The sequence below is a fragment of the Danio aesculapii genome, chromosome 14 (genome assembly GCF_903798145.1).
Source record: "Danio aesculapii chromosome 14, fDanAes4.1, whole genome shotgun sequence".
Taxonomy (NCBI): Eukaryota; Metazoa; Chordata; class Actinopteri; order Cypriniformes; family Danionidae; genus Danio; species Danio aesculapii.
Window position 1 is genome coordinate 17,213,297 of NC_079448.1, and position 15,339 is coordinate 17,228,635.

The 15,339-nt window shown below is 36.0% G+C and overlaps 1 protein-coding gene across 1 annotated transcript in view; it reads left to right on the plus strand.

Moving 5' to 3' along the window:
* abcb7 (ATP-binding cassette, sub-family B (MDR/TAP), member 7) overlaps nt 1-15,339 on the plus strand; it is a 78,954-nt gene that overhangs the window by 53,831 nt on the left and 9,784 nt on the right. The window contains exons 12-15 of the mRNA XM_056472403.1: nt 1,184-1,313; nt 1,525-1,696; nt 3,266-3,369; nt 4,176-4,283. Of these exons, the coding sequence (XP_056328378.1) occupies nt 1,184-1,313; nt 1,525-1,696; nt 3,266-3,369; nt 4,176-4,283 (514 nt within the window). The remainder of the gene's footprint in view (nt 1-1,183; nt 1,314-1,524; nt 1,697-3,265; nt 3,370-4,175; nt 4,284-15,339) is intronic.

Sequence of the window (15,339 nt, forward strand, 5' to 3'; positions counted from 1 at the left end):
AATCTGGCCTGCTATATCATTTTACGAGACCTGCGGGAGCATATAATTCACACAAAATGCAAATTCAAGTATTCATGCTAGTAGATTGTGTGTAATCAGTGCAGTCTGGGTGGTGTGAATGAATCTAAATCTGCAACATGTTAGCTGCAAACACACAGAAATTGCTTTAGTCAGATCTTCTGTCCTAGTTCAAGTTTTCAAACTCAGGATGAAAATTCACATGAGGACAAAAGCATCCCGGTGATTACCACGAGTGCTCTTGAGCGAGTGAAGTGGTGGTTCGTGTTTGATGTGAACCCAGCATTATAACAAAAGTTCATCTTGCTTTATTTCATATATTGACAATAAACTTCTATAATGCATGTCTGTAGTGCAATCCAGCTCAAAAATATTGGAATTTCCATATTTTTGCAAGCTTTAGAGAAAGGTCCTGACTTCTGATGAAATGTGTGTTTACTTACTTTGGAGTAATGTGGGTTTCTTAACCTGGTTAAAGTTTTCATTTTAAAATATCCCAGAGAAGTAACATCTATTTAATATTTTTGAAAATACATGCATGTGCAGTGCACAGCATAAATGAGTGCACTTTGAAATAAATATTTTCTGTAGGATACCTTATATATTTAGATAGATACTAATATATTTGTGCATATACAATAGTTTTTATCGTGATTCGTTATAATATCGTTTATCGGCCCAGCCCTAGTGGAAATGCATGTCTGATCAGGGTGATCTGTATTGAACCGTATCATACTGTACTGTACTGAACTGTACCACTCTTAGGTAATTCCCCACTCTACATTTGCATTCAATCACATACATCTAGTTATTGCTGCTGTGTTAATGTTTCTAATACAGTGACTGTCTCTCAGCCATGATGACACAAATGAAACAAATGTAAAACTGTCCTGTGTGGATTGATGTCTTAATTAGACTAAACCTGTAACCTTGTTTTACATCCCATTCTGTTCCCTGATAACAAGTCTCTCTCATAAAACTGCTCATTTAATATTTATTTTAGTATTTAGACCTCAGGCTGATGACCTTGGATTTCACCTTCTCAAGCTTTGTTTGAAATACACGTACAAGAATAGAAAAGACCGTTTTAATCCAGTTTGGACCGTATGTTGTTTTGTTGCTTACAATACTGACATTAACTATGTTTTACTTTTGTATTTCCTAGGAAGAGCACAATTGTCAGATTGCTGTTTCGATTCTATGAGCCACAGCAGGGCAACATCTATATCGCAGGTCAGAACATTCGTGAAGTTGGTTTGGAGAGCTTGAGGAAAGCTGTGGGGGTTGTACCGCAGGTGAGCATTTGTTCTGATCAGATGCAATTATCACACATTACATCTACATAGCAACATTTTATTTTCTTATTTTAAAAATACATATCTCTAATATGAACTAGCAGGCAGGTACCATGGGAACCATAATCAGACTTAATTTGAGTCTGTGATAAAAAAAAAGAATAGATTTATGCATTATGGAGTGTTCTGAGAAATGTATGTATCGTTCCAGGATGCTGTGCTTTTCCACAATACCATATTTTACAATCTGATGTATGGCAACATCAATGCCACAGCAGAGGACGTTTACCGTGTGGCCAGACTTGCTGGAATCCATGAGGCCATTCTCAAAATGCCTCATAGATATGACACACAGGTCGGAGAACGAGGCTTAAAGCTCTCAGGTACAAACTTTAGCCTTTGTCTATGCAATGTTATGTAAAAGGACGTGAATATCTGTGAAGAGTACATTTACTTAAAGCAGTGGTTCTCAAACGTTCTTGGTCACACTACGCTTTAATCCTATTAAAAATGTGGCCCCTCCGCTTAAATCTTTTTAAAAAATGTATGCTTTTTTGATTAACTAAATACAGCATAAAAAATACAGCATGAAAGACAACTTAACGTTTTGTCTTATTTCATTTAGATAGTTATTAAAGGTGCCCTATTTTAAAAATCTGGGTATACAAAGGCATATTAGAATAACAAAACATTAGTGTATGGAAATGGTGATGCTGTGAGCCTCAGACACCGTTGTTTATTCTTTTACATGTAAATTCCATAAGTCTAAAATACTGGTGGACAACGGGCCAATCAGAAGTCAAAACAAATTGTGCTGAGACCTACTATGTAGACATGCCCTCTGCATTTGCATGTAGGCCTACTTTAGGTCATTCATCCAGACCCGAGGAGCAGTCACGTCATCAAGAGAACATGACTCATATGCAGCTCTAAAATCATAAAAAGCTCTGAGATCATTAATATGCATGCCTCAGTCTGCTTTTGATAAGCCAAGAGCTTTCTAGTGACACAACAGTGATCATTTTTCATCCTGTATATATTTTAAGTGTGTATTTCACTTACTATGTGGGATTTTTATTTTGAAAATGAGAGCGCCAAATCATTTTCTGTGTGTTACTGGGCAATGACAACACGAGACATGTTTCAAACTCACCTCAGGATGCAAAATACAAGATTTACAACTTCTGTTAATCTATCATGCTTATTGTAAAATTTGATGCTTATATTTCAATAAACGCGTGTAGACTACTGAATCATGTCAAATCATTCAGCTCAACTGTCATCTGTGCATGCAGAGGTTGATATTAATTCCTGGGTGTGTGTTTTTTTGACTATAGCTATAAAATACATCACTATCACTCTCTTCTCTCAAGTTTAACAATATTTTAGCCGTTATCCACAACAGATTTGATGAGCAAGATTGGTTAACATTACACTGTTTGGGTTTATATTTGTCCATGTTCAGCATAAATCATGCTCTGTGTGTGTGTGTGTGTGTGCGTGTGTGTGTGCGTGTGTGTGTGCGTGTGTGTGTGCGTGTGTGTGTGCGTGTGTGTGCGTGTGTGTGTGCGTGTGCGTGTGCGTGTGCGTGTGCGTGTGTGTGTGTGAGAGACTGTGTGCGTCTTATTCTCACTACGAGCGACAAGGTTTTTTTTACTTACCGAAGCCATAAACCTACTATTTAGATATCAGAGAACAATATAACTTATTAAACCAATGCAGTATATGGCACTTTTAAAAACAAATATATTATCCTGATCTCAACTGACAAATCATTCCAAAGGCGAGACCCGATTACTGAGAAGGCACAATGACTACACTTGAGTCTGGAGCGTGGAATTAAAAGAAGGTACTGGTCGCAAGAACTTAAGCCCATCACTTTGAGAACCACTGCTTTAGAGGAATAGAATGTTTTCTTTTTGCCATTTTAGTGCATGTTTTTCTTGTTACAGGCGGAGAAAAGCAACGCGTGGCCATTGCACGGGCAATTCTTAAGAACCCTCCCATTTTGCTTTATGATGAGGCCACATCTTCACTAGACTCAGTCACTGAAGAGGTAGGAGCCTTGGACTTTATCAATACATTAATAGATTCCTATTCTATACAAATGAATACACAAAAGCTGTTGGTTTGAGCTCTAGTCAAATATTTTTTTTTTGTTAATGGCCTATTTAAAGTTTCAAAGCAAAAATCTTTGTGAAAAGAGCCATTTAAACCATTAAGAAGAGGCAGATCTTTTTAATTTATTTATTTATATATTTATTCTGATTTTAATAAACTACCAACACTCAATTTATTAGTGTATAGTGTGTTGACAAAGTCATGTCTGTAATTTGGCGCATTGTATATATTTAGTAAGTAATTCTTGTATTTTTAGTTTTAATAATTAGTAGCAATAACAAAGAAATTTAAGCTCAGAAAAATAATACTGAACTGTTTATTTATTTACCTTAGCAGGTTCTTAGCAGTGCACCTTCAACCAGCAACTCAAACAGAAACACATACTGAAGAGAATACATTCGTTCTCCCAAATGATGTTTCGAGAAACCTTTTCATTTGATATTTACACTGCGCTTTTCATTTTATTCAGGCTTTATACCTAATTATAGTCAAGGAAGTGTTTGCTCTTTTGGCTTTCTTCAGTGGTGTAATGTAACTTATTGTCAGAAGAGCTTCATATAAATCCTGTCAGTCATATAAATTGTTGTTATTGCAGGGGCGTGTTGCTTTCATGAAGCAGGCAGATTCTTAATGAAATGTCTTAAATACATCAGCAAAGCTTTTTTTTTATGTGAGAGACTCATTTAGAGGAGTAAGGACGACAGAGAAGCAAAACTTCATGATCTTTGGTTTTGTTCCCAGAATATCCTGACTTCCATGAAGGAAATGGTGAAGGACAGAACATCTGTCTTTATTGCACACCGGCTGTCCACCATTGTGGATGCAGATGAGATTATTGTACTAAATCAGGTAAACTTTGCTTAAACCTCCAAACATATGTGACAGGTGGTGAAACATCCAGAAATCATGTTTAAGAAGCCGATGCATAATTCTCATCTCTTCTATTGCTAAAACAGCACATTATATCTAAAAAACTACAACTAGTAACATTTATATTTACATTTTCAATGCATTCAACACTTAACTACAATTTGAGCCTCAAGTAATGGCTTATATTATATATGATGATATGGGGTGACGCAGTGGCGCAGTAGGTAGTGCTGTCACCTCACAGCAAAAGGTCGCTGGTTCAAGCCTCGGCTGGGTCAGTTGGCATTTCTGTGTGGAGTTTGCATGTTCTCCCTGTGTTCGCGTGGGTTTCCTCCGCGTGCTCCGGTTTTCCCCACAAGTCCAAAGACATGTGATATAGGTGAATTGGGTAAGCTAAAATTGTCTGTAGTGTACTGTATGTGTGTGAATGAGTGTGTAGGGTTGTTTCCCAGTGATGGGTTGCAGCTGGATGTATAAAAACATATGCTGGATAAGTTGGTGGTTAATTCTGCTGTGGCGACCCCAGATTAATAAAGGGACTAAGGCGAAAATAAAATGAATTAATGAATAAATGAATGAATGATATGATATGCATATCATATGATATAATATGTGATGTGATATATGATATGATAAGATATGATATGATATGATATGATATGATATGATATGCAGTGTTGGGGAAAGTTACTTTTGAAAGTAGTGCATTACAATATTGAGTTACTCAAGTTTTTTCTTGGTTACTTTTTTTATGGAAAATAATGTGTTGTATTACTTTTGAGTTACTTTTGCGTTACTTTTCCTTACCTGGCTGTGGTTTGATCTTTTTCAGAACTTGCAGGTGTTTTTATCTTTTTTTATCTAGAAGCGCTGCATTTAACAGCCACCTATATAACCCACACCTTCATTGTACTTTAAAAAATGTAGGATAAAATTTTATTTTGAGAACTTTCTGAGCACAGAGCTACACATGCTGTATATACAGATTAATGACAGCATGTAATGGTTGCTACATTTGAATGTTTTATGTTATTAGTTAAGTAAATTCAAAATAGTTTTGTTTAAAATCATCTAAATCACAGTGTCAGCGCATTCAGAAAAAAACAGTTTGTTTGCAAAAGCCGCTATACGCCACCTGCCTTTCAAAGCAAAAGCTGCTATATCCCGAGAACCATTCAGAAGCACGAATCGAATCGTATGTTTTCAATGTAGCAGCACCCTGATACGTCGGCTTTTATAAGTTGAGCTTTTATTCCATTTTTGATTTCAAAAGACTGAGTTTGATGAACTGCATGAGCCTGTCCGACTGTCAGTGAATGGCAAATGAAAAGTCCCTTACCTTAAAACTGCATTATAAGAAAAAGAAAACACAATGTAGAGTTGGAAGTGTAGCATGCATTCATAACGTTTGTTTGCGCAGCGGCGCTACTTTGAATGAGTTCGATTTACTATAGCTACAGTACATTAAACAGCAACTCCATTTCACGAAAGACGAAGTTAAGATGCCATTCTTTTACCCCGCATGGATGCTATGAGGATAAACAAGAGATGTAAAAGAGACCAAGATCTTGAGTATAGTGAGGATCAATAAATGACAGCTTCTGAGAGACATCCTCTTTTTTGCACAGTAGGCCTTACCTTGTGTTTTTTTTTTTTTTGCTAATGCAAGCTATGTTTTAAAAGATAAATATAATGTATAAAATTATACATTATTTATATTCAATAAATTATATTATTTTTTTAGTAATGGACAGGGCACAGATATTGATGTTTCACAATGTTTTTACAGTACATTATTTGAATCTAACAAGCTTGTTTACATTGCTCTACTTACATTAAATCCAAATCCCAAATATCAGAAATGACAACAGATTGTTAAGATTTAATTAATGTCAGTTTTAATGTTATTGATTAATGCACTTGACAGATTTCATTCATTCATTTTCCTTCTGCTTAGTCCCCCCCAAAAAAACATCCCCAAATCAAAATAAATCTTTGAGCTTTATACATTGAATAAATTTCTTCACGTGGCTTTAACAAATGTGTAAATCATTTCCCAAAAGAGAGAAAATCTTACTATTTTACAAAACGTAGTCGTTTCTACAGTAATGTAAGACAGTGGCTGCATCTCCTCAACAATAAAAGCAATAACATTTTTTTAGTTTAGTCGAATTAATTGTTTTACCTGGAGAACGTGAACTGATGTCAATCATATGATGTTTAGCTGAAGGTGGAGTGCGGGTATAGTGCTTCGCATCTAGTTGTTTTTTTCAATGTCATGTTTCTTGCAGTTGTCAAGAGTTTTACTCACACATAATCTACACTTCACAACAATCCACATATTTTCTTTGAGTTCAAAATAACAAGAATCCATTGCAAAAATGTAAGTCTCCGGCCTGCCATTGTTTCTGACTGTAGCGAAGACGGGCGATTTGCGAATCAATCGTTTTTTTTTTTTTTGTTTGTTTTTTTTTAGGGGTTTTCACCTTTATTGTAATAAGACAGTGGAGATTTAGAGACAGGAAAGTATTGGGGGCAGAGATAGAGGAAGGGTCGGCAAAGGACCTCGAGCCGGAAATCAAACTCAGGTCGCCGTGAACACCTAGGTGCCATGTGTCGACGCACTAACCACAAGGCTATTGTCGCAGACTCAAACGTTTGTTTTAACCAGATTTTCCGAGTGAACCGGTCGAATCAGTTCATTAAATAAATCATTAAACTGTCGTGCAACAGTTTGCCTCTTCAGTAAGTACTAACATACCGGATACTCCCTCTAACTCGAAATAAACCTATATCCTAAGATATTCAGTTACTAGAACAGTACACTGACTCATCTGCTGTGAAAAAAAGAGACCTGATGTTGAGTGCGAGCCGACTGTTCCCTCGCAGCACGCTCTCTCATTGAGTGTGTGATTCAACCTGACTCAGGTAATTTTTATTTCGCAATATGTTTTTTAAAGCCAATTAAGCAAAGTAAAAAGTAACTTGCATTACATTTATTTAAAAGTAACTCAAATAATATTACTTATTTTTAAAAGTAATGAGTAATATTAATCGTTACTTTGGAAAAGTAATATTATTACATAACATGCGTTACTTATGATGCATTACCCCCAATACTGATGATATGAAATGTGATATGATATGAAATTGGTGCTGACATTTATTAGCTTTTGCTTGTAGAATCAATGCTGTTGTGCATCAACTGTATGTCCCCATTTCTAAAAAGATCAGCACACAGTTGATTGTGTGAGTGGAGAAAATGTCTTGAATGAGATAAAGCCAACAAGAAACAGAAGCTTGCATGTGTCTCAATTAAACGATTCATGCTGCTTGTGTTGTCAAAAAGGTTGTGAAGCAAAAGTCATTTCTTACATATAATATAAAATAATATAATATAATATAATATAATATAATATAATATAATATAATATAATATAATATGGTCACACTTTACAATAAGGTTGTATTAATTAATGTTCGTTAATACGATGACATGAACAAAGAATAAACATTAGTGTGTATTATAAGTTCATGTTTGCTCACAGTGCATTAACTAATATTCACAAGTATGAATTTGTATTTTAATAATTCATTAGTACACTGAAGAAAATGTTGACTCAATAGTCGCATTTCTACTGTCGTGCCTAAAGCGAGCGAACCAGTGTGAGCCACGGCCAGTCGTGTTTCCATAGTCACTTCTGGGGCCTGATCGGGCCAAAGCAGGGCTTTCTCTGGGCCAGCGGCTGACTTTTTTTCGGCTCGCCAAATACCTTGGGCCAAAGTGAGCCAGCTAGGGCGGAGTGGAAAGAGAGGTGGAGTTTGCAAGATGGTGTGCCGCTGTCATAACACTAGTTTTCACGCATCACGCACGAGTACATCTGCCAATAAATAAATAAATGGGGAAAGAAAAAACATAGCTACTGCTCAGTTTAAGATATTCCATAAAACACCGTAAAGACTAGGGGTCTTTTGCTTATAATTGCCCTTATGTTGCTAAAATTAATAATTAAAGTAGCTTTAATTTAATAAGTGATATTTCTTTGCTGTGTTCTCCTTGATGTTTCAATAATGCATAATAATCTTTACACCATATTAAAGACACAGCAGCCAGTAATTTTCAGACATCGAGAGATTTTGTCAAGTTTAAAAGGTGTGTTTGTCCATGAAACATGCACGTTTAGATGTATGTGTGTGTGAGGTCACTTCTACATAATAAACTGAAACCAGAGACACTATTTAAAATAAAATAATGAATGTAAAATACACATAATCTGGATATTGTGGCTTTTGCATTCATGCATATTCAGTTAATTTACAGTTAACGTTGTTTTCATCTTTGCCCTTTATGGCTTATATATTATAGAATCTGAGATTTGATTCTATCTTTGAGGACTATTAAATGATTAGTTTAGCTAGTTTTGTCTTATTTGGTTTATTTATTGTTGAACTTGTTAGCCTATTTAAGATCATTAGTTTTAGTACATTAAAAATAATGAATATATTAATAACAAAAATGGCAACAAATATATTGATATTTACTTTTTGTCGAAATTGTAGAGTCACTCTAATGTAGAGTATTACATTTTAATTCAGTTATAAAGGTCTTAAAGTCTTAATTTGGATTGTGACAAATTGTTTTCATCGCCAACACTTTTTTTTTTTCCAAAGCTGAATGAGTTTCTTTTGCTAAACATCAGTTATTTCGACCAATATGGGTAACCCAACAGTTGCTGGAATGACTGCTTCCTGAGTATTTTTTCCTACTATAAACAGCCAGCAACTGTTGCATCACCCACATTCTACAAAACATCATATTTTGAGTTTTAAATACAGATTTTGGGACATCATCAGAGTGATCAAATATTGATGGAATTAAGATTTCTGCTTGAATTATCCCTTAATGACAAGCAGCAATGTGTTTTGTCTGTTAGTTTGCTGTCACTTTAAGCCCATCACACATCATCACGCATGCATTTTTCTCTTAAGTGTTCGCTTTAGACATAACCCACTATGTTTATAAGTAAATCTAGTGTGGTTTTGACAGTTTTAGCATGATCAAACATGAAAGATAACTTATTTCTGTAATGAGACAGGGTTTGATGCGCTTTGTAGTGTGTGCGCATGTTTCAGGTGTACATGCTAGGGAGAACAAAGTGTGTAGCAGTGTGCAAATTAAATGTTTAACTGGCATAACTTGAAAGCACATCCAACTAACATACTTATGACATTATGAATAAGTGCCGTGTCTCATTAGTGTAACGCGGCCACTGGGTTAATATTTGATGTAAATGTATGTTGCGTATAGTGTACTATGACAGAGGCACCAGAATTACTGCTGATAAAATGTTAGTATTGACTCAGTGGCCACTTTATTAGGTAAACCTATCCAACTGCTTGTTAACACGCATTTTTAATCAGCCAATCACATGGCAAAAACTCAATGCATTTAGGCATGTAGACGTGGTCAAGACGATCTACTGCAGTTCAAACTGAGCATCAGAATAGGGAAGAAAGGTTATTTAAGTGACTGTGGCATGGTTGTTGATGCCAGATGGGCTGGTCTTACTATTTCAGAAATTGATGATCTACTGGGATTTTGTCTAGGGTTTACAGAGAATGGTCAAAAAAAAAGAGAAAATATCCAGTGAGCGGCAGTTCAGTTGGATTTGAGCTGATGGAAAGGCAACAGTACTTCAAATAATCACTTGTTACAATCGAGGTTTGCAGAAGAGCATCTCTGAACGCACAACACATCCAACCTTGAGGCAGATGGGCTACAGCAGCAGAAGATCACACCGGGTGCAACTCCTGTCAGTTAAGAACAGGAAACTGAGGCTACAATTCACACAGGTTCACCAAAATTGGACAATAGAGGATTGGAAAAACGTTGCCTGGTCTGATGGGTCTCGGTTTCTACTGCGACATTCGGATGGTAGGGTCAGAATTTGGCATGAACAACATGAAAGCATGGATCTATCCTGCCTTGTATCAATGGTTCAGACTGCTAGTGGTGGTGTAATGGTGTAGGGTATATTTTATTAGCACACTTTGGGCCCATTAGTACCAATTGAGCATCATGTCAACGCCACAGCCTGAGAATTGTTGACCATGTCCATCCCTTTATGATCACCGTGTACCCATCTTCTGATGGCTACTTCCAGCAGGATAATGCACCATGTCATAAAGCTCGAATCATCTCAGTCTGGTTTCTTGAACATGACAATGAGTTCACTGTACTCAAATGGCCTCCAAAGTCACCAGAGCTCAATCCAATAGATCACCTTTGGGATGTGGTGGAATGGGAGATTCGCATCATGGATGTGAAGCCGACAAATCTGCAGCAACTGCGTGATGCTATTATGTCAATATGAGCCAAAATCTCTGAGAAATATCCCCAGTATCTTGTTGAATCTATGCCATGAAGTATTAAGACAGCTCTGAAGGCAAAAGGGGGTCTAGTTTGGTACTAATAAGGTGTACCTAATAAAGTGGCCAGTGAGTGTAGGTGCTCATTTGCATTATAGGAACTAGCCAATGGGCTACCATCAATTAGAATCAATTAAATATTACAATACACTGCAAAAAAATGCATTTCTTAGTTTCTGTGTTGTTTCTACGCCAAATATCTTAACTAAAGAGTCTTATATCAAGAAGCATTTTCAAGTAAAATAACCTGCCTATGAGGTAAACAAAATAAACTTGTTTTTGCTTGTAGGTAAGATTATTATGCTTGCCCCATTGGCAGATTATTTTGCTTATTTTTAAGGAAAAACTCGCTTAATTCTGATATTATTCCTGAAAACAAGACCGTATTTTTGCGTGTCTAGGGAATGCTTCTTGATTTCAGAATTTATAGATATTTGGACTAGAAACAAGACAAAAACTCTCAAGGAATTAAATACTTTTTTTGTAATTTAGAAACTATTGCAGATGATGCGCAGACAGTAACATTATTTGTGCCATTCATACAGTGAACCCAGTGATTGGATTGTTTGTGAAGGGTTTCATAATAACAGAGATTAAATGTAGACATAGAAGTTCTGCTATTGAAAGAGCAAAAGGGAAGGCTACATTGCAACATTTATGATAACCTGTAGTTAGGCCTGTCACAATAATCAATATATCGACTTATCGCACAACACATGGACATGACCTCAATCATTTTTGGTAATGCAATATATATATATATATATATATATATATATATCGTCCATATATAAAACCTAATTCTAGCAACATCTCGATCTCTATTGAAGGTGTCAGTATGGTTAAGAAACACAAAATTACTTTAGTATATTTTCATGTGGGTGTCTGACAACTGAAAATAGATCTGGTTGCAGATATCGCAGCCTCTGTTACTTTTTCATTTTTTTGCTAACAATTATTAATATTTATTTAGGATATGCTTTTTCACATTCTGAGTCAAATGCCTAATTATTAAATTGTTAAAATGACTATAATTAAATTTAATATTTTTAAGAATAAAATATTATGTGTTCTTTGGAAGAGTGTACTTGCTTGTGATGTTATTATATTGTCATTCTGGCATTATATAATAAGTGGCATAAAATAGTCTTTAAGGGCACCTATGATGAAAATCATCTTTTGTAAGCTGTTTGGGCAGAACTGTGTGTAGATATAGTTTGTCTACAGTCATATTGGAGTGATAGAAACACAGTAAGTCTCTTTTTTTGAATTTCCTAACGTTAATATAGGATCTAAATCCCTCTCATTTTAGGGCCACTGCAACGTGATGTAGAAGTGCGGTTTCCCAGCCCACTGAATTGATTGACAGCCGTGTATTGACATGTCTCCATAGTAATCATATCCACAACATGATGTGCGCAAAGCAACTAGGATTAAAAAATCTTTTCAGCTCACTGTGATCATCAATCATCATCAAATGTGATCAAGAATGAGTTTTACAAGCTTAAAACGTTTTTAAAACAGTGCATGTTTGTAATGAATTACAGCAATTTTACCATCTTTATCACCACAACCGTGTACCAGTACAATTATAAAAGAAGACAGATGTCCTTACAGCAGTATATATTAAGGTATATATATTAAGCAGTATAGACGAATTACAATGTTTGTAAACATTCAGGATCCGCGTGCAGCAAGGTTGCAGAAAAAACCAGGAGCGCTAGCATTTACAGTGAGTGAATGACATCTCATACAGTACAGAGTTTGTTGTGTCTTAGAAATAAGTTATATTGATCACATATTATACATATTATTTACATAATGCTTTCAGCATATTATAACAGCTTGTCACCCAGTGATAAGCACAGTTATTCTGCAAAATTAACGTTAAAGTGAGCGGCATTCATCTGACAGGTCCAATTGCGATAGCACCCTCCAAATGGATATTGCATATGACGAAATGACCAAGCATCCAGCCCGAAATATATAACTATCTCATTGAAACTCTAAGTGATTTTACAAGAGAGAAGTTAAAGGCCTACAAGTCTTTGGATGCCAATAATTTTGTTCTGTGTGGTCATGTGCAAGAATTAATGCTCCATAATTACCAGATTAAAAAACTTTGTAGTGCTAAAAACGAGGTTCTGCCTAGCCAAAGACAAGGAAAGAAGACGGAACTGTACAAGGCCTGGGTAATCATCAACAAGAAAAACTACATTCAGACAGCAAACTGCACCTGTATGGCAGGGTGTGTGAACTTAGATTTTCTTGTTTCATTCTTAGCATTCAGTGTCTGCAGTTTAATTAACCATATTTAATTGTTTTTGCTGAAGTCATTGCTGCAATCAAAAACGAGTAATGTGTATGATTCAGCATAGCGTGAACTTACTGTACCTGATATAAAATTAGAACTGCAGAGTTGAGCATTTCTAATTAGGTCCTCACTTCATTCAGCTTCCTTTTAGCCAAAGACATCTGCTATTGGCATTTAAAGCAGTGTGGTGTATGGTAAAAGTTAAGTTTTTTTAATTTTGGACCTTGGCAAAATAGAATTTTCTATTTTCGAATTTAGCATCCTACTGTACCACACAACATGTTTACTATTGCAACTATTGCAACCGGGAACCTGGATGACGTCATGTGTGATGTAGGTTGGTAATTCCTCTATATATTAAAGTAAAATGCACACACTGTGGGCTCTATTTTAACAATCTATTCACAAAGTCTAAAGCGCATGGCACAAAAGCATTAAGGGCACATCTGAATCCACTTTTGCTATTTTAAGGATGGAAAAATATGCTCTGCGCCACGGGAAATGAGCTATGGGGGTCTTTTGAGAATAAACCAGTCTCATCTCTCATTCCCTTTAAGAGTCAGTTGCATCGCTCCATGGTGCATTTGCTATTTACATGGTGGACTTTGTAAGTAGAAAAACTGAATGCTTCACTATCGAGAAAACAGTTAAACAGAGCATCTGCAGCACAAGGGTAAAGAATGAGCCTCCTCCAATCGGCCTGTACTTTCACTTTCTCTCTTTTGTGGATAAGGAGACGGTGTTGTACACTCCACAGAAGACATCCATTAGCCTAAATATTTAATTTTGTTTGTTAAGTGCAAAGATTTGTTTTAAAACTATTTCTAAATTCAATTCTAATTTCCAGAAAACTAATAAATGAGCAATAATAACGGAAGTGTGCTCATAAAACTGTTATATCCAAACGCACGAGGCACACAATTGACGTACTCTGCGATGGACTTTAGATCTCTAGACAATTTTTTTAATTAATGTATTTATTCAATAATGTTTTATTCAATCTTCGTATACTGTGGTGCTTTCGTCCACATGCAAACAGATGTTGTGATCAGTGTTGCTTCAAGTTTTCATGAAGTTCACACAGCGGACAAAGTATTCTCGTTTTTGAACTTCTCTTTCTTTAATTTCAATAAAGAAAGCTGTTGCTGCTCTCACTGCCCACATGGCCTTGTACATTGTTCTACTGATGAGATTCAGTCGGTCGGTGAAAAAGCTTTTTAAATAATGGCTGCATCCTCCAAAGTTGCCCTTGAAATGGGTGGATTTGGGTGAGTTTTTCATTGACATGGCATTATCTCTCATGTCTTTTCGGAGCAACATCAGTACATTTCTGCACAGAAGGTTCCCATTTAATGAGTTTGGTGCTTCTGCTTTTTTCTAACAATTTGTGTTCTAGTCTTCAAAATGTCTATATACAGTACCTCACAGTTTACAGTGCAGGAAATGAACTTGTTATATTTAGTCAGATTTCAGAAATGAAGTATTTGAAATAGGATTATGTTGCAGTATTTTCCAGAAAAAAATTGTCTTACTTGAATTCAAGTCATGCTGGGCAAATAAATTGGATACAGATTTGATTGTGCTGTAAAGTTTAATACCACCAGTCACCAAGCTGTTGGCACCCACTGCAATTCATTTGTATAATTATTATCAGTCATAAGCACATGTAAAAGTTTAGGACAAAAACATTTAGATCACTGAATATGATTGATAATTTAATTCAGTTTAATTGCAATTTTAATTGCATTAATCATCAGAAACCGGTGTTTACAGTTACCCTAGGTTTACAGTTTTGGGGGGATTGGGGGTGCGGTGCGGTGTGACTCCGACACAAGGAGTCATGGTGTTATGTTTCTTTTAGTGACAGCAGTAAATAACTGAACAATTATTTGTACTGTACAACCGTACAAGCTAAAAATATATATATATATATATTTTCATAATTGGTCTTGAGCTGCAAATACATTAACTGTTAAAATTTGCTTAAAGCAGCAAATGCTGTTGTAAAAAGTACTTATTGCCCTGTTCATGATTGAGAAGTCCTTCTCACAGTTTACAGGGGGTTGATGTTGGATGGCAGAGGGGTGTTGTGTGACGTGAAGAACACGGGGTTGTCGCTTAAGAAAGTAAAGAGAGTTGGGGAATCACGGAAGAAAGTGAACAGCGGATAGGGGAGGAGGGCGTTTGAGGAGAGGGATCGGTAAAATGAGGTGCCGGATCAGATTACAGACGTGCCAGATCCGGCGTGTTCCAGCACTAATAGGGTATATGCTGAAGTATGCTTATAGGACT